At 35.4% G+C, this 26,925-nt stretch overlaps 1 protein-coding gene across 1 annotated transcript in view; it reads left to right on the top strand.

Annotated features, from left to right (window-relative positions):
• LOC125656545 (uncharacterized) overlaps positions 1 to 26,925 on the top strand; it is a 185,434-nt gene that overhangs the window by 26,041 nt on the left and 132,468 nt on the right. The window contains exons 11-17 of the mRNA XM_056143767.1: positions 577 to 621; positions 6,122 to 6,211; positions 6,571 to 6,819; positions 7,412 to 8,275; positions 9,535 to 9,629; positions 11,960 to 13,150; positions 13,410 to 13,512. Of these exons, the coding sequence (XP_055999742.1) occupies positions 577 to 621; positions 6,122 to 6,211; positions 6,571 to 6,819; positions 7,412 to 8,275; positions 9,535 to 9,629; positions 11,960 to 13,150; positions 13,410 to 13,512 (2,637 nt within the window). The remainder of the gene's footprint in view (positions 1 to 576; positions 622 to 6,121; positions 6,212 to 6,570; positions 6,820 to 7,411; positions 8,276 to 9,534; positions 9,630 to 11,959; positions 13,151 to 13,409; positions 13,513 to 26,925) is intronic.

Raw genomic sequence — 26,925 nt, 5'->3', positions numbered from 1 at the left:
AAAAGAAACAATACCTTTATCGATTGTTTAGATTTTATCAATATATATTAAATAAGGAAAATTATACTAAATTTCATGATGCACAGTTTCTTTTTTCCGCTAGTATATGTAGTAGTATTCCATTATCACCTGCGTATGACATTTATGTCTCTCAACTGAATCAATAAGCAAGAGCTGGTTCTACGTATAATCAATTTTGAAATCATTACAGGCCACTGACTTACACCTCGATGTTACTGGGGTTTTAACAATCTCTTTGAAAGTCAGAATTTTGCAAATTCTATGGTAGTTATACCAATGTGGTTTACAAAAGCCACCTATCATTGGGGGAAATGCTGTCTGACGTGTTTCAGACCGTTCTTTATACACTGATTTTGACTACGGGTTACTCCGTTTACCATATCAAAACTTTGGGCTAACGGTCGTTGTGATCAATTGACATGGGATGCTTACTCCTCTCACGTACATCATCCTTCATCTGCTATATTCAAAAGTCTGTAAATGACCAAAGCTTAATTCAAATTAATCATAGGAGTTATGAGATTGATCACAGTTATCACCTCTTCATGTTTTCAGAGTCACAGAAACCTGACGATAAAAAGTACAGTGTCCCTGATGAAGGTAACCATCTGTATTTGTATTTATATTAATCTTAATCTCTGACGTAACATTCATGGTAAAGATAATCTTTATATTCATTCATTTTTGATAAGCATGTCTTACTATGATATTATGAATTTATGTTAGATATATACCTTTCGCAAATTCTATGATCGTTACAACAATATAGTGTGCTCATAGAGCCTATGACTGGGTCAAATGATGTCTGATATATTTCATACCGATGGTTATGCCGTTTTTGGCACACTAATTTTAACTACCGATAACTTCGCATACCTGATCAAAACATAGGGATCACACAGCGCGTGTTACCGGTTGATAGGGGATACTTACTCGTCCTAGGTACCTGATTCCACCTCTGATATACAGGGGTCCTTCTTGTTCCAACTCTCTGCTTTGTATTGCTTATAGGAATTTTAAGATTGGCCGCTTTTCGTTATCTTCACTGTTCATAGGGACAATGTTAATAAAATTACTTTTAGCATGATATTGTATGTACGTCATGAATAACATAAAATTAAAGAAGTAAGATTTAATGATATTTATAGTCAAGAGAAAAATAACTTCCATTTGTCCTAACCTGTACAGGAATCGAAACAACAACTTGTGCATAATCTATCACGTTTTGCAAGTTGCTGTACAAAACAATTTAAAGAATCCTTTTGAGCATTTCTGTTAAATTCTACTAATATACACTGTATTAGAGCTGAATATATGTAAAAGGAATCTGCATACGTCCAAACATTTCTTAATCATAGATGTTAACGACAACCTAGCTATTAGCAAATGAGATGATTTCCTTTTTCTCATTTTCGACTTCTCGTATATGTATAGCATTATATTCTATCATTGGCTGCATCTTTCTGTCTCTCAACTGATTCATTTTCCTGCCAATAAAATACAGAATATCGGAATTATTATTTGGTCTCCTATTCCGTCGCAGTTTTGATAGTTGGTATGCCCAACGAGATAACGTTGCGTTATTGTAAACATTTAGTAAACTGAAGAAATCTTATGTTTTCACTTCTGCTTCATACTAGATATTTTATTGAAAGTAGACATTAACGGTAAACTGACAACTCAACTGTATGACAAACGGGATGATTTCAGCTTCTCCATCGTCAACTTCCCACATTTATGTAGCAATATTCCATTATCACCTGCATATGGTGTTTATATATCTCAACTAATTCGACATGCAAGAGCTTGTTCTGGGTATAGTCGGTTTTTAAATCGAGGTAAGCTACTGACAAACAAGTTGATGGTACAGGGATTTCAACAGTCTCGACTGAAGTCAACATTTCGCAAATTCTATGGTCGTTATAACGATCTAGTTCGTCAATACGACCTCGCATTGGGTCAAATGCTGTCTGACGTCTTTCATGCCGATTGTTAAGCCGTTCTTGGCACACTGATTTTGACTGCGGATAACTCCGTTTACCTAATCAGGATATGGGGCTAACGGCGGGTGTGACCGGTCAACAGGGGATGCTTACTCCTCCTAGGCACCTGATCCCACCTCTGGTGTGTCCAGGGGTCCGTGTTTGCCCAATTCTCTATTTTGTATTGCTTGTAGGAGTTATGAGATTAGTCACTGTTCGTTATCTTCACCTTGCATTAGACAGAATTTATTTACAAGCTTCTAAATTAGAAGAAAAATATTGATGTGGCCTCCAACTCAACATTTGATTGTATCGACATTTTTTTCATTTTTGACTAACTCGAAATATATTAGTTGAATATTGTTTGACGTCCCTCTCTAGAATTTTTCACTCATATGGAGAAATCACCAGTGACGGTGAAGGGCTCCATAACTTATGCCTATGCCCGGCGCTTATGATATTTGAGAAGGGGGTCTTTATTGTGCTACACCTGCAGTGGCACGGGGCCTCGGTCTTTGCCGTCTCATCCGAGGGACCACCCACTTAGTTGCCTCTTGCGACAAACAAGGGGTACTAAAGACCTATTCTACCCCGTACTCCTACGGGGTTCATATTTGGATATCGTATTGGGCATGTATGTAAATTGCAAATTGACAACTCAACAATATGATAAAGGGGATGACTTCAGATCCTCCATCGTCAACTTCCAGTATATACCTACATGGGGATATTCCATGTTTACCTCTACATGGTGTTTATATATTTCGACTGATTCGATACATGAGAACATGTACAATGTGTGATCAATTTTAAAGGACGCAAGATTATATGGTCGTTATAATAATCATTTGTGCAAATCCAACGTGTCGTTGAGTCGAATGCTGTCTGGCGTGTTTCATACCTATTGCTGGGTCGTTCTTTACACATTGATGTTGTCTACATATTAATCAGTTTTCCTAATAAAGATATAGGGCTCAAAACAGATGTGAACGGTCAATCGAGAATGCTTACTCCTCCTAGACACCTCATACTAATTTGGGTGTATCCAATAGTCCGTGTTTGCCCATATCTTAATCTTGTATTTCTTACAGGGGGTACGAGATGGATCACTGTTCGTTATCTTCACCTTTTCATGTAAGGGTTGATAATTTTGCTCTAATTTAAAGACTGTTGTACACACAACAAGTTTCAGGTGCATCGAATCATTTGAGAGAGGTAAACACCATATGTAGGTTATAATGGAATGTTGCTAGATAGAAAAGGGGAAGTTGACGATGGGGTATCTGAAATCATTCCATTTCTCAGAAAGCTGAGTTGCTTGTTTACCGTTATCATCTACAGTACCAGCAACATTATTCTTAACATGATAAACGATAGAACACGATACAAGCACGATAGGGTAGGATACACGCACGATACAATAGAATACACGCACGATACGATAGGATACACACACGATAGGGTAGGATACGCACACGATACGATAGGATACACGCACGATACGATAGGATACACGCACGATACGATAGGATACACGCACGATACGATAGGATACACGCACAATACGATAGGATACACGGTAAACCTGATAATCGCAAAACCTGATAAACGATCTTCACGATAAACCTGATAAACAGACAACACGATAAACGATATTCACGAAAAACGGAAAACCTGATGGAAATATTGTCAATTTAGAAGCAATTTAGACAAAACGAAATGTTGATACCTACAACATAATTACATTATGTTGATAATGATATTGAAAAAAATCATTATTCATTATATACCTAAAACAAAAAATTTCTTTCATCCACTTTCGTACTTTTTAGAAAAAAATCTATTTTTGGTTTTTTTACGCCATCACAGCTACCATCAGAAAACTAAAATATATACGGTATGGAATTCATTATATATCTATATGAATTTTCTCAGCCAATGATCCTAAAACTTATATTGTCACCTAATGCTTGATACATGTATATACATTATACAGGGAATTAACTAAATGCAATATAATGTAGTGATATCATGCTTCAGTAGCTCTCTTATTCTAATGTATATTATCTTGAATATGAAATAAAACCAAGTAATATTTTGTGTGTAGCGAAGAGGGGTTATTTACCATCAAGCTCTAAGATTACCGCTAATTCAACAACGACAGTTATTTTTATAACGACCGCTTAAAAAAAACTGCACTACATCATATGCTCATATGTTAGTTATTTCGACACTATGAGTGATAATTGATAGTCATAAGTAATTGGAACATATTTATTTGAATTAATGTTTTGTTAACAAAACATAAATAAACTATTAAAAACAACATAAACAAAACCCGGCTTGCTTTAAATTCGCAATTTTGAAACGCTTAAAAATGTTTGGGTTTAGTGTGTAAAAAATTCAAATAATCATCAAAACCAGCATAGATTTCCAGAATCTACAAGTTCGACTATTGGTACATGGGTACATGTACACGTTAAAAAATACAACGATGACAGCTGAATCGTGCCCAGTTGACCAGAATTCTGTGGGGTGTTGCACCCCTGCACTCTTTTAAAACATAATCTTCAAAATGTGTAAAATACAATGTCCCTGATAATGGTTGCAGTCAAAACACGTGTGATACACAAAATCAGATACAGTGACGCGCACAAGTTCAGTAGTTGGTATATGCAAGGTGAAGATAATGAACAGCGATCAATCTCATAACTCCTATAAGCAATACAAAATAGATAGTTGGGCAAACACGGACCCCTGGACACACCAGAGATGGGATCAGGTGCCTAGGAGGAGTAAACACCCCCTGTTGACCGGTCACACCCACCGTGAGCCCTATATCCTGATCAGGTAAACGGATTTATCCGCAGTCAAAATCAGTGTGCCAAGAACAGCTTAACAATCGGTATGAAACATGTCAGACAGCATTTGACCCAGTGATAGGTTGTATTGACGAACTAGATCGTTATAACGACCATAGAATTTGCGAAATGCTGTAGAATAGAGGGGGGGGGGGATCGGAAGAAAAAGAACCAATATTAAAATATACGTAATAAACAATGTAATTTACTGATTTTCTCTTTCAAATTGGAACTTCCTATTTCTTTGTTAGTGTTAATTACAAATAATTCTTTCTAGACAAGGAAATGTTTATGAACATCAGATTATGGAGCTTTCAGATTTACTGTCCTCGGTATGCTCAGCAAACCACTGCATACTTTCTAGATTACTTAGAATTAAATTTTCACCTTCTCTCTGGACAGACAAATAGCTCTTGTTCTGCCTTAGAATCGACAGCTTTACGTTCTCCTTCAAATATAATGTCTTTCATCGATTCCTAAATATAGCTTCTTTAACAAAACAAATAAAACTTTCGGAAAGTACTTTTTCTTTAGATTTAATATACGATCCCGATAGTTTTCGACGCTACACGATAAACGATTTTCACGATAAACGGAAAACCTGATACACGCAAAACACGATACACGATAGACCTGATAAACGCAAAACACGATAGAAAACGGAAATTCTGATACACGATAGAATAGGATACATGCACGATGCGATAGGATACACACACGATTGGAATGTCAAGAATAACGTTGCGAGAACTGTACGTAGAATGATATATTTAAGTGAGAGGCAAATGTGGAAAACAATCTGGTGTACTAGCAATAACGTATGGCGTTGATGTCTCTCAACGGATTCGATTTGAAAGAGCCTGTTCTGCGTGTGATCAAATCTAAATCGAGTTGATGATAGATAGGCTTCAACCGTCTCGTTTAAAGTCAGAATTATGCAAACTCTATGGATGTTATAACGATCTAGTTTATCATTAAAACCTGTCATTGGATCAAATGTTGTCTTATACTAATTGTTAAGCCGTTCTTGAAACGCTGATTTTGAATAAGGGATACTCTGTTTACCTGATCAAGATGTATGAGTTATGGTGGGTATGTCCTGTCGACAGGCGATGCTTACTTATTCCACCTAAGTACCCGATTCCACCTCAAGTATATCCTGTGTCCGTATTTGCGCAACTCTTAAATTTTATATTCGTTATAGGAGTTAGGGGATTGGTTACTGTTCATTATCACGATTAGTGCCTTTATTTACAGTAAAGAATCAAATAGAAAACCAAGGAATTGATTTCCTAAGAAGCATGTCCTCAGAACATGAGAAGTATCGCAATGGAATAGCACAGATATGTAAGTATGTGCATTCTTAATTGACAACATGTCGCCAAAGTCATAATGTTGCTCTCAATATGAATTATTTGTCGAATAGCTATTTTATTTCGAATGTAACGAATTTCTAACCTTTGTCCATCAACACTTGCAATGATTTAATCAATGCTTGAACTCTATTGTCGTATAGTAAAGGATGTGTTTGTTGATAACTTTGTGGTGAAGGTTCCAAACGATGACATGAGATTGCGAAAGTGTTTTGAATAGCACGATGCATACATTGGAAAATCCAATTTCAGTCTAATTTTCAATTTACTAAAAATTCATTTAATTAGACATGAAGTGGAAAGCATTAAAATTTACTTTTGAAAATTGTATAGTGCAAGTCCCTGTAGAAGTTCTTGGAATGTCAAACGAAGACATTGAAACCTTCATCAGAAACTACAAAAAAGGGAGTACAAAGGTATACTGTGGTCGTGGAATGGTAGTGGGTTACTTTGGGGCAGGAAAGACAACTCTGGTAAAGAAATTGAAGGGAGAAGATGCATCTCATCCACCAGAATCCACGAGAGGATTAGAAGTTCATACAAACATTTTTACTCTAGATGAAGACGAAACTAGTTTGATGGGTAAGGATGATTTACCTAAAATAGGATCATTCACTAACTTTCTACTTTACTAAGAGCGGTACTAATTGATGGAGATTGTCTTAGCGATGAGCTTTTTTTTTTAATAAATATATTTCTTAATGTTTAAATCACGTTGCCTTCACTCCATAATCCAATGCACGAAAATCCGTACTCCAAATTATTTGAGAAAATGTTAAATCGAAATGTAACGGACCACATATTTGTGAAATGCTTTGTTTCATTTTGATAACTGTTGATGAATTTGAAATGGTTTACCATTTTTGTACTTTTGTTGTGATTTTTATTTAACAATCATTGCGATATGCATTCCAATTTCTGCATTCACCTAAACGATTATTAATGCAAAGGAATTTTTCCGATACATTTAGATAGAATTATGAATTCTGCAAGTTATAATCCTAGATTGATTCTTACACTGTTACCTCCTGACCTCTTTACTTCACTTATGTTTCTTTCTCGGTAGCTGTTAGAATTTGCAGTATGTTATCCAGTTGTCAATTATAAAGGATATCTGTAAGTCAAAATTAAATACATTTTTCGTTTCGAATTTCAACTCAGATCTACATTTCAGTGAACAAGGATCAGACGAGTAAACATATTTTGCAAATAACTCTGGGAACTTCTGGGAGTGAATCTGATGAAACTTCATTGAACGCGACACAATCAAATCCAAAAGCTGATGATGAAATACAAAGTACAACTATCTCATCAGCAATAAATGGTACAGAACCTTCATCTCAAAAACACGAAAAGAAATATGATGGGAGTGAATCTGATGAAACTTCTTTGAACGCGACACAATCAAATCCAAAAGCTGATGATGAAATACAAAGTACAACTATTTCATCAGCAATAAATGGTACAGAACCTTCATCTCAAAAACACGAAAAGAAATATGATGGGAGTGAATCTGATGAAACTTCATTGAACGCGACACAATCAAATCCAAAAGCTGATGATGAAATACAAAGTACAACTATTTCATCAGCAATAAATGGTACAGAACCTTCATCTAAAAAACACGAAAAGAAATATGATTTCCCATTTCAAAAAATTAAGACTGGTTTCACCTTAGAAAAGTCAAATGATTTTCCTAGTAAAGCTGAGGAAAAATCTCATAAAACTGGAAAATATCTTGATACGCATCTCGTAAAAGATCAGATTAAACACAGTGTTCCAAATAAGACTGATGAAAATCAACAAATTCTGGGACATGACATAGGTATTATCCTACCTAATGTTAGTGATAAGCCAGTAAAGACGATAAGCTTGTTGGATTTTGCTGGTCAAGACGCTTACTACGCCTGTCACCACATTTTCTTAAGTCCAAGGAGTTTTTACATCCTAGTGACGGATATGTCTAAGGAATTGACCGAAAAGCCAGCCAACGCTCTTCAGACAAAGGATCTCGTATACAGTGATTGGACTCACCAGGGTACGAACTTTATATCTATATTGAGTGGAAATTCATATTCATATTAATAAAATACATTGATATAGGTGTAGTTTGCAAAGATGAGAGAGATTCACATTTCCTTGTACTATACCTCCGTTTACCTTAACTAGGTAAGGTGAATTTGAACATTTTCAAAATATTTTATAAAGGTTCCACTTTCTATCCATATCAAATTTCTCCGACGAGTACATGCAATTCAATAAAATTCCAAGAAAAATTCTGAGCGGTTGAATCTCGTTTACATGTATCTGGGGACAATGATATGAACACACTTTAATACATTATCCACGATGATGTTTATGTGTAGTTTTACTGAATACATTGTGAAAATTCTTGATGTTAAGGATTCGATTCCAATTCATGTCTAAGCGAAACTTTAACAAATCTGAATGCTTACTGCATATCGATCATTACCACAGAAACCACGTGAAACAATTAAAGCTGCATAATTTGAGCGTGTTCACATTCTTGAATAAAATTATAACATTGTATATCCAACTATATATAAAGAATTATTTTAATGATTTTGACATTTTTTACAAAATGGCTCTTGAGAAGATCTTTAAGTCACCTGGGTAAACTCAGGTGACCTATACCTGTTGGTCAATGTTCTTCGTCGTACGTCTTGCATTCACATTTGTACAATTTTATCTTCCTGACATTTTAATTCTATTTAAGTTTAATATGAAGTATATTTGGAAAGATAGACACATAAATTTGAAATTCTAGGACTCCTGTAACCCTGGGGTATTAGGGGCGGGACAAAAACTGACCGATTCAAAAATTATTTTTCTCTACAACCACACATCTGTAAGAAAATCTAAATGCATAGCTACGTAGAGCAGAAAAGTCTCTAAGAAATTTCTAATTTTATAATCCCCAGGGTGGAGTTTTTAGCTCCAGGGCGGGGCAAAACTTGGCATATAGTGTGTATGTGTAAAAACATTCCAATGACATATTGTAGTGTTATTGATATAAAAAAAAACTATCAGGATGCTTAAATTTCATGATCCTAGGGGTAGGTGTTTTATTAGTATCAGAGTGTGACCGACATTATTAGTGATTGAATGTATTAACAACTGAAAAAGTTGACAATATGATTGTTGGCGATTGAAAATATAAATGAATAAACAGCATATCATGAGTGTCTGATGACTAATAAAATGTTATCAGTATAGTTACACATACTTTTTTCTTTCGTTGCTTTCTTTCCTATAATGAAACAATATATTCATCAGATTACATCAACCACTGGCTAGGATCAATCCACACATATAGTTCGGAAACAGCACCCGTCATTTTGGTTCTATCGCATTCAGAGACAAAAGTGAAGGTTAGTATTTTGTCGATTATTTAAATCAAACGCAAAACATTGAAGAGATATGCTTACATTATCTATACTTGAAGAAAACTGTCTTCATATCGATTTTCAACTGCATGATAGCATCGCTAAGCAAATATTCCTCCGTAAGCAATTTCCCACGTTGAGATTAACACGAACTCTGCATTCACTGACCAATTTAGAAATGTGTGCCAATCACATCCTCTTTAAACCACCACAAGTAATGGATTCTATTCCTTCTTAATCACGCCGCCAGTTCCTTAAGCTCAAATTTACGAACAAAGGAATAGATGCCGTCAACATAAGCAACATTCTTCGTCATAAAAAAGTTCAATCTTGTATTCCAGTTTATTTCACCTTCAAGTCTCCACCCAGTATTCCCTACAAGCATACTTCCACTATTGCATCCAAACTTTTTAATTATAAAGAAACTTTGTAGAGTCTAGATAATGAGCATCTTATACTTAATCCACCTACCTGTTCTTGTTCTTCATCTTTTTTCAGCTATAGTCCAGCTGGACATGTCATTACTGGTAATGTTGATATAGTTGAAAATGAGGACCTCAAATCACTTATTATAAAAGGCTCTAAATACAGAGAACATCGGTCGATAGAAAATCATCTCTATTATGGATTATGTTGAAGAGTATGCTAGACGATGGGCTCAATATGAAAAAGAAAAACTTGATACCTTCTCATAATGGACTAAAAGTATAAGAGGAATTTTAAAATCCCGCATTAGACATATTAAAGCAAAAGTACGCACCATCTACTCTTCTGTGTTTAGTAAACACAGTGATAAAAGAATTAGATAGGTTATATGAGAAATATGTTTTGGTTCCATCTGACAAAGCTTGTAACAACATTGTCTTTTTTGAAAGGCTCATTATTACAACTATATTTGAAACGAACTTGGCATTAACTCCACGTTTGGTAATCATACTTATTCCTCGACCGCCCTTTCAAAAGATGATATTCCTCCAAACCATGCTTCGGTTTTAAGACATTTGATATTCCAGTCGGTGGGTCGAATGAATATGAGTTATCGTACCTATACTGGATTCCTAAACTACATAAAAACCATTACAAACAAAGATACATCCCTGGATCCAGTAAGTGCTCTATCAAGCCCTTATCTCTGCTCCTCAAGAAAATATTAACAGCTGTAAAGGAGAAATTTCAAACTTACCGTGCGACTACATATGCCATAAGTGGTGTAAATCAAATGTGGATTCTAAAAAATTCTAAAGAACTTTTAGTAAACCTGAAATCGCAAAACTTTTCGCAGATCAACAACATCAAAACCAATAACATTTCGACACTTTAAACGACCATACCTCACGATAAATTAAAAACTATTACTTTTGAAACCTTCAACAAAAATGGAAAACGGAAACATTAATATCTAGTGATCAGTCATCCTAAAAATCACTTTACTAGACACCACTCTGATTCCAGGTCAGGTATTCTGAAGTTAAAATAAAAATTATGCTAAAATTCCTCATTGGCAATATATTCGTGGTCTTTGCTGATCGGGTCTTCAAACAGTCTGTTGGAATTCCCATGGGTACGAATTGTGTTTCTTTGTGAGCTGACCTGTTCTCATATTCATATAAAGCAGAATTCATTCAGAAACTTCTGCGTGGTAAGAAAAAATATATCATGGTGGCCTTCAATTCGACATTTAGATATATCGACGACGTTTTATCTATTAACAATAACAATTTTAACCCTTATGCCAATTCGATATATCCCTGTGGGCTCGAAATGAAAGACACCACAGAGCTGTCAACTTCTTCCCCATACTTCAAAAGGGATGATTTCAGCTTCACCATAGTTAACTTTGCATATTTATATAGCAATATTCCATTAACACCTGCATATTGAGTTTATATATTTTAACTGATTCGATACGCAAGAGCTTGTTCTGCATATGATCAGTTTTTAAATCGAGGCAAGCTCCTGACAAACAGGTTGATGGTACAGGAGTTTTAAAGGTCTCGTTTAAAGTTCGCATTTTGCAAATTTTATGGTCGTTACAACGATTTAGATTGCCAATACAACCCATCATTGGGTAAAATTCTGTCTGATGTATTTCATAGCGATTGTTAGACTGTTCGGGAAACTGATTTTGACTACGGAATGCTCCGTTTACCTGATCAAGATATAGGGATCACGGTGAGTGTGACCGGTCGACAGGGGATGCTTACTCCTCCTAGACACCTGATCCCACCCCTGGTGTGTCCAGGGGTTTATGAGATTGATCGCTGTTCGTTATCTTCACCTTTCATAACCTAATTTTGTAATCGCTTTATTTTCAGGCAGAGAAAAAATACTTTCAGAAAGTACTAGAAGGTGTACCGAAAACACTACAAGGTCATTTAAGCGTAAAGAATGTGTTTGCAGTGGAAAAAGACTCCGATAAAAATATTGAAAAGATAAAATTAAGTATGATGAAGGTTGTCACGGAGCAAAGTCATTGGGGAGAGTCCATTCCTACATCATGGGTTCATCTAGAGGCCTATTTAATGGAAATCAAAAAACGCCAAATGGTTTTGCAAAAGAAAAACCTTTGGAAGGCATTGTCATCTAAAAAAACAATGGGGATTACAAGTGAAGAGGATATGACGACTGCACTGAAATTGTTTAATGACATTGGCGTTATTGTCTTCACCACGTCCACAGAGTCCATTATTCTTGATGTCCAGTGGTTTGTAAATGCCTTTAAGCACATTATAACAGATGAAGGTCACGCAGAGTATGATATTGCAAAGCATTTCCACGAGTGGACAATTTTCAATACCAATGGAATTTTGCCAAAGAACCTAGTAAAAGAAATATGGAGAGGACAAGAGTCATTCACTAAATACACGGAAGATTTAATTTTTCACATGACCAACCTTGGAATGATTGCTGAAATGGAAAAGGGAGAAAAGTACTATGTCCCTTGTATGAACAAACAAAAGTATTACAAGAGTGTCTTGCAAAACTGTACTTGTTCTTCCACTGTCTGCTTCATGTTTGAATATCTACCATTGGTGATTTTCCATCGTTTAATTGCGACATGTATGACAAAAGAAGGATGGAGGATCTGGAATGGGAATGATGAAAACCATCAGAAGTTTGGTCAAACCAGTGAATGCGTGTTTCACACTGCTGCCATACTTAAAGAAAAAAACCATCTCAAGATCCTGATAGGGATAACAGAAAAGAAGAAATCTTTGCAGGATCCGAAAAATACACATCCCTATTCTATAGAAATACAGGGCATTGTTTTCAAAGATGAAAAGATGCCAAGACTGTTTAGTGAATTTGAAAGAATAAAACAACATCTAAAAGATTTAACTTCATGTTTTGGAGCAAATCGTGATAGGGCCTATAAGATTGGATTTAGATGTTCAAGAGTCCCATTTGCTGACACTTTTGATTCCCATATCATATTACAGTCTGCAAACGAATGTACAGAATGTAGGAAGAGTGGAGTAATTGACAACATGAAAATAGATTGGACAGTTTGTATATTACGTTTACTTAGTATTAATAAGATATTTTGTGAGTGAATTAAAATTTTGATGACCATTTTAAATCTAAGATGTTCATTAATTTTCAAAACTACAACGTTGATTATAAAAATTCATAATAAGGAGGTGAGAAAGACTGTGTCGTCATATATTTTGAATTTGCGAAATAAAATGCTCAAAAATATTTGAAACATAAAACAACCGACAACGAAAATTATCAATTTAGGTTTTTACATTTTTGATCTCACAGGATGACGGAACATCTAGGAATGACACATTCGATATTATTGAAAAGCACCATGAGAGGAATATGGACCAAGTCGATTTATCTCCAGGATCAATAGAACACGACAGTAAGTGATTTTCTTAAGCAATTTATTTTGAGTTATTTGATATACACATTGCTTACATCATCGGTTGTCCACAGGTCTCAAGTAATTCGCCATTTTCAGTCTGCTTAATGGGTTTTTTTTCTTATTGCTACGTTTTAGTTTTCCTGTTGTGTCACTTCTGTAAATTTGCCAGTTTGTTTCCACACAGGCGTGTGGGTTTTTTTTGGGGGGGGGGGGTATGAGGAAGACAGTTCACTGACATAATATAAAACATTTTGATAACACTTGTCACAAGGAATGTGTATTTTTAATTATGAGTTATATCACTCACAATTCAAGACTACAACATCCGAACGATAGACAAACAAACATGACAAAACATATGTTTCGGACTAAAATCACATTCATCATTGGGTCAAATGCTGTCTGACGTGTTTCATACCGATTGTTGGACCGTTCGTGACACACGGATTTGGACTACGGATAACTCCGTTTAACTGATCAAGATATAGGGCTCACGGCGGGTGTGACTGATCGACAGGGGATGCTTACTCCCCCGAGGCACCTGACCCCACCTCTGGTGTGTCCAGGGGTCCATGTTTGCCCAACTATTTATTTTACTGCATATTGGATTTGTTGGTTATTTTCACCTTTCATAAATAAAAAAAAAATCCCCACAAACTAGGAAGAATTGCATTTTCACATCTTTAAAGGACATATCTCATGTTTTCAAAGTATACAAAATTACATGCAGTTTATCTTCTTTATCCTTATAGTAATTAATTCTAATAGTTCGTTCGCCAAAATTTTGCAATAATTAACCACAATCAGACTAAAATCTAAGCCCCGATTTCAAAAAAGTCTAGTTAATTAGGTAGGTAATCACGTGGTACAGAGACGTCACATGCGCCCTTCGGATTGTGAAAGTACTGTGAGATATTAAAAATTCAGCTTTTAGGGGCCTAATTTATTCCCCATGGGCAGCATTTAAATCGATATTGACAAATTTCCCGAGTTTTATATGTTTTCGCCACCAGTGCATACAAATAGCGATGTAAATACCCAAATATAACCAGGAAAGCGAGTATGAAATCGGCGGCAATATTGCGAGTAAATAATGTTTATATGAGTCGCTGTCTACAAACTGTTTGGTAATGTTATTCCTTTATTCATCTGTAATTTGCGCTGTTTTTCTAAAATAAATAGTGCAATTATTATTTATTTTTGGATTAAACAAATTATAATACGTTATATTGTTGACAACTAGGCCCGAAACTAAGCTACTATCACGGGTGCATTTCGAAAAGAAAGAAAAAAACCACACAAATCAATAAAAATAATCAAATTTAAAGTGAAAATCACATTATTTCATTTTGTTAAAGTAATCTTATTATTATTTTTTAATTGTGATCAGCACGTCGTTATAGGAAGTGAAAGCACGGCGTTATACTGACACACACTTGATAAGTTTTACGAGTTCTATGAGGAAATGATTTTATAATTCAATTTAAAGTTAGGAAATACAATATTCTATTACTTATAAAATTAAAAGTCCAATCATTTCGTATCTTTAAAAATTTTTGTAAATCTACCAGTTGGTAGAAAATGAGAGCACTTCAAGTTACATTGTATATGTTGTTACAAGGTGAAGGTCAGGTGATCCGACTGTGTATTAAATTTGAAGACAAAACAGAATGTCTGCTGTAGGCCTACCAGTGCTTATAATTTCGATATATCCATTTTCTCGAAGTGTATCAGGGTCTCTATCCAAGCGGTTTTTGAAAAAAGTGACTGGGTGCTTGTTATTAAGGTAAATTTCTTCCTCCAACAAAAAATATCCACGTCTTTCTTCTCGTACCTTCCTTCGAAAAATTGAAAAATATTCAGTCTAAAACATCTTAATGCAAGATCATTCACAATCCGTGAACGTGATAATTGGTTTTCTGTCGATTAAATCTAATCTGTTTATGAAATGGCTAATAGATGGTTTCAAACCCGAGTACGCATATGACGTCACACATTATGGCGCGTAAAATGGCGAAAGCAAATATGCATATCGCAAGATTTGAATTTCATGGCTTTCAAACTCGAAAACTACGCAAAATATTTTATTTAAAACACATTTACAGTAATTCTAGGCAAGAAAAGAATGAATTTTGCTGAAAAAATGAAAAAAGTTTAGAAACATGCGTTGTTTCCTTTAAGTGTGGTCCTGCAACACTTGAAAATGATTTTGATTTATTTTCTGTATATACAAATATTAATCGCTGTTGTGACCCCACCATATTGTCGGGATTCAACGAATTGGATTATAGTTATCTGAAAATGTTTGCATGCTATATTGGCCCTAGTGTTGTTGAGATGAATGTTTTAATGACGTTTTCTTTAAAACGTGAATATATCGAACAGTGACCATTCCCATAATCCTATAAGAAATACAGAAACAATAGTTGAGCAAACACTGACCCCTGGATATACTAGAGGTGGTGTCAGATGCCTAGGACGAGTAAATATCCCCTATCAACTGGTCACACCTGCCGTGAATCCGCTATCTTGATCAGGTTAACGTATTAATCCTTATTCAAATCAATGTGTAATGAATGCTTAAAGACCATAACCGCAGAGCATATGCCTAAATTTTGCAGCCTTTCACCGACAATGGTGATGTCTCCATATGATTGGAAAATTTTCAAGCGGGACGTTATATAACATACATTGAATTAATCAAAATTAAAAAAAATAAATAATTGTATCGATCTTTAGAAACAACTGTCCTTTACAGTATATGATGAATGCATTAATGATTAAAATAAATCTAAGCCCCTAATTCTGAACCCTAAGTATCCTATATTATTATTTTCTTGCTGTTCATCGCGGGTCAAGTCGTGGTAAGATAAAACAAATATTTGAAGTTGTGAAATAAGACTTGGGCATTGGAATACTTCCATTTTCGAAATAAAGCTTAGACATTGAAATATTTCAATTTGTAAAATAATATAAGGCATTGAAATGGTATCAGAACAACTCGCCCCAAGACAACTCGCCCTCAAGACAACTCGCCCCCTCTTTGGGACAATTCGCCCCCTCTCTTGAGATAACTTGCCCCTTCATATCATACATGTTGAAAATTATTATATTTGGTCTAAATCCAAGAGGTGTATTAGCAAAGTTAATACATTTCTAATATATAGCATATACATCACAGACAAAAAGACATGTTCCCATAAACACCGAACTTCGTGTCATTTAATGCAAGACGAAAGAAGTAAATATCCAGTGTTTGGGTTCAGAACCGGTCAATTCATCATCACTTGTACGTACATGTAAAGTATATAATTTCAGCGGAAACAAGTTAGCGTTTGGTATATGGAGAGTATTAGCTTGGTCTACAGCTGATATAGTATAATTATCAATAATCCGCGTCCGTTGTTAAATCTAATTGTTTGATTTCCCCCACGCTGTTATACATTTACTTCAAACGTTTAGGTATTCGTCATCAGAGTACCTTTCACTTTGAAATCGCCGCTTAGAAAGAAACTGTAAAGCAAAGCCGTTGTAAAAATTATAACATGGGAGTTTTATGATTTTTCAACTGCAATTAGTTAAGAAACGCATTAAAAGATAAATACATGTATCAGAATATTCATGCTTCACATTTACACTTATGTAGTATACATACTGCATCGATATAACACACACGCCTTCCAAAAAAGAACATCCCAAATTTTCTCAGTATTGGAGACTTTTAATCAATTACCTGAATATCAGTAAATATAATTTTCCTAGCAAATTGAATTATGAAAAATGTAATTTTTCCTGAAATGCACTAATTAGATATGTGTATAATTATGTTAGAATTTACCATTCGTGTTAAAGTAAAATAAAAAGACGTATCTTTATAGGGTTTAAAAGTGTAAATTGTTGTACAATTACACACACACACACACACACACACACACACACACACACACACACATACACAATGAACATAAAATGTGATAATATATTTATATCATTTTGGGGGCGAGTTGTCTCAAGAGAAGGAGCGACTTGTCCTGCGAGAGGGCCAGTTGTCCTGAGAGGGGGCGAGTTGTCTAGAGGGCGAGTTGTCCAGCATTCCTTGAAATGTATGTGTAATAATATCATTTGATTCCATGGAAAGCAAAATTTCAATGGCAAATACATTCAATTTGTTTTATATTTATTGAATCCAATTTTTAAAAAAACATAAGATAATTGATAAAACAAAATGATAGTCTCCGATAATATTTGATGAATTAAGGAAGTTATTTGTAAAAAGAAAAGTAAATGGTATTTTTCATTGAATATTCTTAGGTTTGATGTGTATGGCATTTTTCATTGAAAGATGTGTGTTTCAGTGGTAAATGTAATGCTAGATTTTTCGTCGTTGGTTTTAATCATATTGTTATATTGCAAATAGTTTGAATCTGTGTTTGCGTAATACTTCCTGTCTACCCGTAGATCTGATTGTTGAAATACTCGGGTTCTATAAGGAACTGTTCCTTTGGAGCGGTATGACTTCTCTGCAAACATCATCCGATACGTGGTCAGATTAAGGTTGGAGACAACCATCTCTCTCATCATTTTAAGAATATTGAAAGTAACGTTTGACATATTTTTCTTTACATATCACTTTCTTTGTTAGGAGGCAAATATTCCCATTGTAGATACCTTTTTTTTTTTCTTTTTTACAAATATTTTATCTTATTGAATATTGGAAGTTTAGAAATAGCAAAAATCGCATAAATCTAGGAACAAATCTATATACGACAATATTTGATGAATTAGTGAATTCACTTGCGAACAAAACCTTTTAATATCTAATTTTGCATTCATTTTGGATATCATGAAAGGTGAAGATAACGAACAGTGATCATCTCATAACATTCATTCGTTGGAATATGCACATCTCAATGGAGCATGTAAATGGACGGTGGTGGGTCCTGAACTTTATGAGAGTAAATACTGAGTGACAGGTGCCTGAACATGAAGACAATCACATAAAGTTGGAGAAATAAGTGTTCTCTGTGGTCAACTAGTATGCCATGCACTTTTTCCATGTTGTTGGGAAGATTTTGTGGATATGCATTCATAAATGCAATTTTCTCACATGATGTCCAATGGAAGATTCGTCAAATAAGACGACACATTTTCAGCTGAGAGTTTCTCCCAGTCATGCTCTACTGTAATTCTCATCACATGTCTTTAATTTTTCAATATGCATCAGCGTGCGGTAATTAGTACTCCCATTTTTTCACATTTTACTTTCACATGACAGTGACATAAGACATAACTAGTGGATTCGCAACTGTCTACAACTCAACAATAAATGGACAACATTTCATAGTTTCGTGATGTACATTTGTTTTGCGATTCACAACGAAATCTTCCTTGTTTTCTCTCCTAGGTGTTGAGGTTGTCAATGTGCGAGAATTGCCATACATATTCATGTAATTGAATGTCGAATTATTCTTTGTTTCACTCAAATCTCTAATAAGGTCAACAAAAATGTTAATGGTGAGAAGCGCTCACTATACTGCCTCTAGTATCTTGCGGTGCGATCTTTCCATTTTTCTTGAAGTGTAATTTGTTAGCAGTTGGGATGATTTCAGTTGAACTGTCATAATACGACAGTGAATGAAAGTATTGTTCATTAAATTTTGTGGATTCAAACTCATAGAGAATGTACATTAAATCATACAGTTTCAGCATTTGCTGGTGAGCTTAGGAAAGTTATCTAGCTTCTTCTTTAGATCAGACTCTACCATATCTAGCCTTTCAAATCTTTCGTGAAGACGTTTCCATACATTCTGAAGTCCTGTTCCTGGCGAGTAAGCATTTGATGCACGAATACCCCCTACCCCGGTACTACATGTATCCCCACTCCCGTGGTACTAAATGTAACCCCACTCCCAGTACTACATGCAGCCTCACTCCCCAGTAATATATGTATCCCCACTCCCCTGATACTACATGTACTCCCCCGGTACTACATGTACCCCCATTTCCCCGGTACAACATGTATCCCCACTCCCCCGGTACTACTTGTCTTCGACTCCTCCGGTATTACATGTACCTACACTCCCCCAGTACTACATATACCACACTCCCCCGGTACTACATGTATTCCACTCCCCTGGTACTACATGTACCCCCTACTCCTAGTACTTTATGTACATTTACCCTCACTCCCCAGGTACCCCTACTCTCCCGGTACAACATGCACCTCCACCCCAGTACTACATGTACACCCACTCCCACGGCACTACACTGTACATGTACCCCACCCCAGTACTACATGTACCCCACTCCCCCGGTACTACATATACCCGAAATTCCCCGTTACTTCATACCCCCACCCCCGTACTACATGTATTTTCACTTCCCCGGTACTATATGTATCCCCACTCCCCCGGTACTACATGTACCTACACTCCCCTGGTACTACATATACTCCCATTCCCAGTACTACATGTACCCCACAACCCCGGTACTACATGTATCCCCACTCCCCCGGTACTACATGTGCACCTACTCCCACGATACTATCTGTAGCCCACTCCTCCGGTACTACATGTACACCCACTACCCCAGTACTACATGTATCCCCACTCCACCAGTACTACATTTCCACTCACTCTGACGGTACTACATGTAACCCACTCCCCTGGTACTACATGTACCCGCAATACATCATGTACCTACACTACCCCAGTACTACATGTACCCCCACTCCGCCAGTACTACATATACACCCACTCCCTCAGCACTACATTTACCCACACTCCCCCAGTACTACATGTACCCTAGTACTACATGTACCCAAACTCTGCCGGTACTACATGTTTTTATTATGCTTTATCTTTAGACATTTACAATAATATATATATAGATGATCTCTCACAAAATTACACATGCATACAATATCTTCCATACAAAAACACTTTCTACATGAACTAGTATTTGGCATCTAGGCATAATTTAAAGGTATTGAAAATATACATATCAACAAAGTGATACTAAAAATAATGGTAACAAATATAATAAATAAAGCTTTTTTTCATCACTTGTTATAAACAATATCATATATTGACCATTTACTAAATATTTTGGATTTGCATTGAAACACATTTTCACAGTATTTTTAAAGCGCTAAGCGTGGTTGCGCTTTATTGTCGCCAGTTGGAGTTTGCTTTCGTCATCACGTTTCCGGTTTATCGCCAACTATAGCTAAATTTATGCATCGCTGTAGTAAACAAATCGTGTTTAAAGACCCATCTCATAACCATACGGTTGGTGAACATGTAGGCGGAGCCTAATATAAACATATAATATTTACCTGTAATGGCCAGGGTCTACCAAGGTGTCAATTTCTATATTCCATGGCACTCAAAAACAATACACAGAGACAGAGGTGATCCTGACAGAACATGGTAGAAATCTACCTGTCCCTGCTTTTTTATATAGTTTTAATATACACAGGACCTGTTTCAGGGACCTCTGCAGAGTTTCTGTGGTCATGATGTTTGAATAATGGTTGTACTCCTATGGGTAGCTGACACAAATTCTACATCCACCCCCTCTTTCTCTATCTCTCTCTCTTACCCTCAGTCATTGACTCAATGAATAATTTCTATTATAAATATAGAGGTGTCATAAATTGATGACATAAATTATTTCAATAAGTTACAAGTTTTAGAAATTAGTGTGCAAATTATTGTTTGATTTCTGATGTGTAATTTATAATACAGATATATAGAGGGGAAACAATTACAATTATATTGAAATTGCATTGTTCAGGGTTCTTTTTTAAAAACAATTGAATTACGAGAAAATAGCAGTTGTGGACAGGTTAATGCTATCAAAACTCAGGTATACTGAGCTTCCTCAAGATCTAAAGAATGCCTGTAGGTACTGACTGTTATTGTTATCAAAACACCTCTTTGGGGTAGCTCCAGACCACAGTGTCTGCAGATGTAACTCCACCTGAGATCTATTGTTAAATGTTTGATTAACAGGCAGCTTATAATTTGGGGGTGTTAACTTAAAATTGGGTCTTTAAAGTAGTCGTAATTTTGCAACCGATCTAGTACGGGGATAATATTCATATCCGCAGGGGCATCCCCCCCCCCCCGAAAATACAGTTCGTTGGACAGTGGATAAAATATGCATAAAAAGGTGACATTTTGTCCTCATTCTGGTGGAAAGTGGGACACAATAGCAGGTCATTCGTCAGCATTATTACAATGTGTAATATGTGTCATTCTGACAAACAGGTGAGTTTCCTTTGCAATATGAACATGAGCTTTTACACAAGGAGTGTAATACACACATGTTGATGAGTACAGTGTTTAATGTACTTGTGTACAAACTTTTGGAGTGTTTTTTTTTTTAGATTTACGTATAACAAAAAATCACTACAATGCCTAAATGTAAATTCATGCATATATGTTAGTCTAATTCTATAGGGTTATTGAACTTATATTGGTGAATATTGGCACGAGTTGGCTGTGAAAATGAACGAGCTTGCGAGTGCATTTTGACAGCCAACGAGTGCCAATATTCACCTATATAAGTTCAATAACCCGTTTATTATATAGCTAAAGTATTTAGTTGTTAAATTATATCCCTTTTCACTCAAACTACTTCAAAATATACGAGAATTCATAAATATTGGCATCTAAGGTGAAGGTGTGCAATAACAGCATGCGTTTCTTAACTGTTCAATATTTAACCCGTCATTAATGCATGAAGAAACTGATTTTGTAAATGGGGACATCATAATTTATGTACAGTAAAACATTTTGCTTAAGTAAATATCAAATACTGGCTCTGTCAGATTCGGAGGACCGTCGTCTGCCATTTTGGCTTGTTTACGTCGTTACGGTAACACCAATATTGAACGCTCATATTCGGAATGTTTCGGGCGCATACAATTTACGCAATGCAGAGTTAGCGTTCAATAAATTCTCAGGATATTGAACGCTAACATTCTCTAGATTTTACGCAGATTTTATAATAGACTATTTATTAGCTATATAATAAATCATAATATTCGATTTAGTATATCCTCTTGCACTAACTTTCATGTTGAAAATGAGCCCTTTCCATTCTTGTTGATAACGCAGCATTCTTTCAAAGTTATTGATATTGCACATCTTTTTAAAATAACTTCCTAATTTTTTTTTCAGTTATACATGTATTTATCTGACTAATCTGGATTCACATTCCCTCCAACCTGATTTTGAATTAAAAACATCTTCATTTTTTATTACAAAAAATAATTCCTCTTTCGTGGTTTGATTGCTATATACAGATAATTATGCACTGGATTCTGTAGTACAAGTCAAACAGATGTATGTTTATGTATTTATTTAAATGATTTATGGTGAGGTGATAAAATGGATGTAAAATGTTTCATATACATGCATTATTGGTGTGTTTTGACATGAATATATGTGGCACTTGTTAGTGTATGTGGTTACATATGTATGTGTATTTTTTTTTGGTCCAGTTGTTTTCTTGTTCCTTTCTATTATTATTTGACATACATGTATGTATCAAACTATTGATTTGTTTCATTTTAGTTGTATTCTAAAAATATTCCATACACTATTAAACTGGAACACAACAGTAAGTTAGTTGCGTAGTAACCACTGAACAATTTTTACAGAAAACTACCATTACAACTGTTTTCACATTTTCTACCAAAAGTTGACAAATTTCCAAAAACATTCTTCTCTACAACACGACATCTGTAAGAAAAAAAATGCATAGTCATATAAAGCATTTCATGATCCAGGGTGGGGGCCGGAGCGGAGCGGATCAGAAACCCTTTAGTTGGGAAGATGGGTGGGGCCAAACTGGGTATAAAGTGTTTATGTGCAAAATATTTGAATAACATAGCCTTCAATGCTATTGATTGATTGTATCTTGTTTAACATCCCTCTCGATATTTTTTAATTCATATGTGGACATCACCAAGACCGGTGAAGGGCTGCAAAATTCAGGCCTTTGTTCGACGCATACGGATATTGAGCAATGTGGGTTCTTTAGTGTGTCACACCTACTGTGACACGGACATCCGTTTTTAAGGCCATCTCCGAGGACCCGTGACATTCACACCTGGAATTGTCACTACCTGTTTTAATGATCTACAGTACCAACCAGACCCAAACTGACACTCAAGCAGTCCCAGAAAACAGTCCCGGGGACTGCTCTGGGACTGCTCTCTCAAAACGTGGGACTGCTCTGGGACTGCCCTGGGACTGCTCTACAAAGCAGCTTTGTTCAACCAAGCGTGAATGAATCACGTGATGTTATGATTGACAAGAAGGCCCCGACCACCGTGTATTCAGAATATACACAAATCACTTTTAAGTAGTTTTTTCACCGCTTACTGACGCACTTTCACTAGAGAACTTGAGAAAATAATGGGTGGAAATAGAATAACAAGAATATCTACCTACATTCGGAGGCGGGTAATTGTGATGAAAAATAATGGACTGAATAATTCCCGAATACGCAAATCCATAAACAAACTAAATGTTGTAGTGAAATTAAACAAGTTTACAATGCTGGCAATAAGTAACCCATATTTAACCAATCATTTACAAATTAAAAATACTTGTACACGTAAGTGGAAAGCAGTTTTTGCTAGTTTAATATAGACAATAAGTGAATAAATCATTTAGGCGACTTTAAACACATTTTTTTTCAATAACCCAGTCAAGAAATAAATATGGTGATGCTACATAATTTTCAGAACCCAAGATGCACTTCACATGTATAAAAATATTGCATAAATAAATAATGATAACAACAACAAAATTGCCTTACAGAACATGGACGTAAATTGATATTACGTCGTGAAATTGTGGCTATTAGACTTAAAAAACTCTGTATGTATCTTTTTTCACTCGTATTCATAAACTATCATGTTATAAATTCATGAAAAAGCGTCACAAACGTATTTAAAATAGGTGCTGTTCTCATGTATAATGTATTGTTTTTCTCTTTAATTACATTGTAAGTCATTTATCTTCAATTTCGACTACCGTAATGACGCGCTCCAGCGATTATCAACAATGATTATTGATAATATCACTGTCGGCTTAGCTCCTCTCACTAGTTATTTTAACCCCGTCTACTGGGACTGCTGAGACAGCTGGGACTACTTTTCGGTTTGTTTACTGGGACTGTTGTGGGACAGCTAAGCAGGCCTAGAGGCGTCACAGAAAGCAGTCCCCGGGACTGTATCAAGCTCATCTCTTCAAATGGGGACACATTAAGGTCCTTTACAATGCTCTTGAAGCTTGTTTCCATACAGTGAATGTTTCCAGACTGTCATTGAACATTATGAATCTTGTATGTAACAAATCCTTCTGAAGTAAAAATTGAACAAGTCATCTTTCTGGTTTCACATTTCTGAAGATATTGTGCAAATGAAGATGTAATAGGATTCAATGTGTATTGCTGGAATTGATTTAGCATCGTTTGGGTGTTCAGGGTTTCTCTTGGTAACGTGGGGAGCACAGAACTATTTCAAAATGGTTCCTATTTATTTGGAATATTTTCAGTGTTAATTGCATAGTTTTCATTGAATTTGTCACTGAAGATTTCGCTTTTCACAAAATAAGGTTCATTTGCTGGTCTTATATAAGAATAAATTGATAAACTCCTCTCGTCAATCTGGGATCCCAGGATAATGAATGAATAGATGAGCTTGATGAACTACTATCCGACATCCTTTGTGAGAGTTATTCTACAGCATCCATTTTCAAAGCCTTTAAATGGTTCAATACGGACTTAACTACGAAGTCTTTACATTCAAAGGCCTGTTTACATTCCTCCAATGCTTCAAAATCAGAGCATGGTTTGAGGGAGTATGCATAGTTTTTGCAAACAGTTGTGTATTTGAAATGTAGGTTTAACAGATCATCTACTATTCTACGTAGGTTTCAAAGATCACTTGTTTTCTGATTCCACTTCTGCTTCATACTTAGATATTTTATTGAAAGTAGATATTAACGGCAAACTAACAACTCAACTTTATGACAAACGAGATGACTTCATCTTCTCCATCGTCAACTTCCCATTGTATGTATAGGAATATCCCATTAATATGTTGATGGTAGTGCCGTTTGAACGAGCGCAGCTTCATGCATGTACATGTTTTGTAATGTTCATGCTTTGATCAGGTTCAATTTAAACAATATATATTTGCCAAATACTCATTACATGAATTTTCTCCCAGGGTTTTAAATAAAAAATCATTAAAACATGTAAACATGAATGTGATTGAAATATTTTTATGCTATATAGTATACATGTGTATATACATTTTATTTCTGCTGCCTTCACTGTGACTTGCTTAACATTTGATGCACGACTTATTCTGAACTGTACGCTCTCAGCAGTCGACTGCCTCTACTTTCCTTTTCTTTTTACTCTCAATCTTTTCAAGTTACTAATTGTATGATAAAAATGTCCAAATCTTTCAAGTTTGTAAAATTGTTTTGAAATTGCACTGCCTTTGAATTAACGCATTTCAATATAATGATAATTTAAAAATAAATCGATAAATTCAACTATAGGCGCGGACCACCCCCCCCCCACCACCACCACCACCATGCGCACCTACCTAATTTAAAAAATATATATAATATATAAAATTGTACATAATCCTAGTTGTAACACTGTTGTGAGGATACATTAATTAAGATTAATTCACAAAACTAGAACTAATTAGTGATTTTCAGAAGTTAATAGCAAGTGGCAAGGTTGGTTATCATGAGGGAGAGAGGGGTCATCGTGATTTGCATTACCGGACATGTTAAAAGGAAATGGATTCAAGCACTCATTATTTTTAATTAAAAAATAAAAACAAAAAACAAAAACAAAAAAAAAGATTGAAAAAAAAATGTTTTCAATCTGACCGAATTCCATCGGTTTCTTTGTAATTTTTTAAATAGCACTAATTCAGTACCCGTGATCCCTCACATATTTTAACAATTTAAGTTGGTCTACCTTATTTTCTTGTTAGAATAATAAATTCCCATTGACAATTTAGTATTTTAATCAGATTTGTGGTTTGCAGTCGATTATACACAAGTTGTATTCGATGCCGTATTACGTACATGTTTGCCTAATGTTTACATATATTCAATATGGTCCCGGTACTCGGTAGTATGACTTTTACAAATGGAAATCACAAGTACGTATGTAGATCCCACTGTCAGTCTTATTATGACGTACGTCAAAACGTAGACATGACGTCACATATCATCTTAGCCTGCCTTTCATAAACATTGCATCTCGTTAAACATTTCGCCTAATGGTGCACTGAATTTTGGAGCTATGAGGCCACAAGATTAGGATGATAATCTACGTAAGTTCACAATCATATTCCAA

The sequence above is a fragment of the Ostrea edulis genome, chromosome 7 (assembly GCF_947568905.1).
Source record: "Ostrea edulis chromosome 7, xbOstEdul1.1, whole genome shotgun sequence".
NCBI lineage: Eukaryota > Metazoa > Mollusca > Bivalvia > Ostreida > Ostreidae > Ostrea > Ostrea edulis.
Note: the sequence above shows the minus strand (reverse complement) of the source record. Positions and strands in the feature narration are given on the sequence as shown.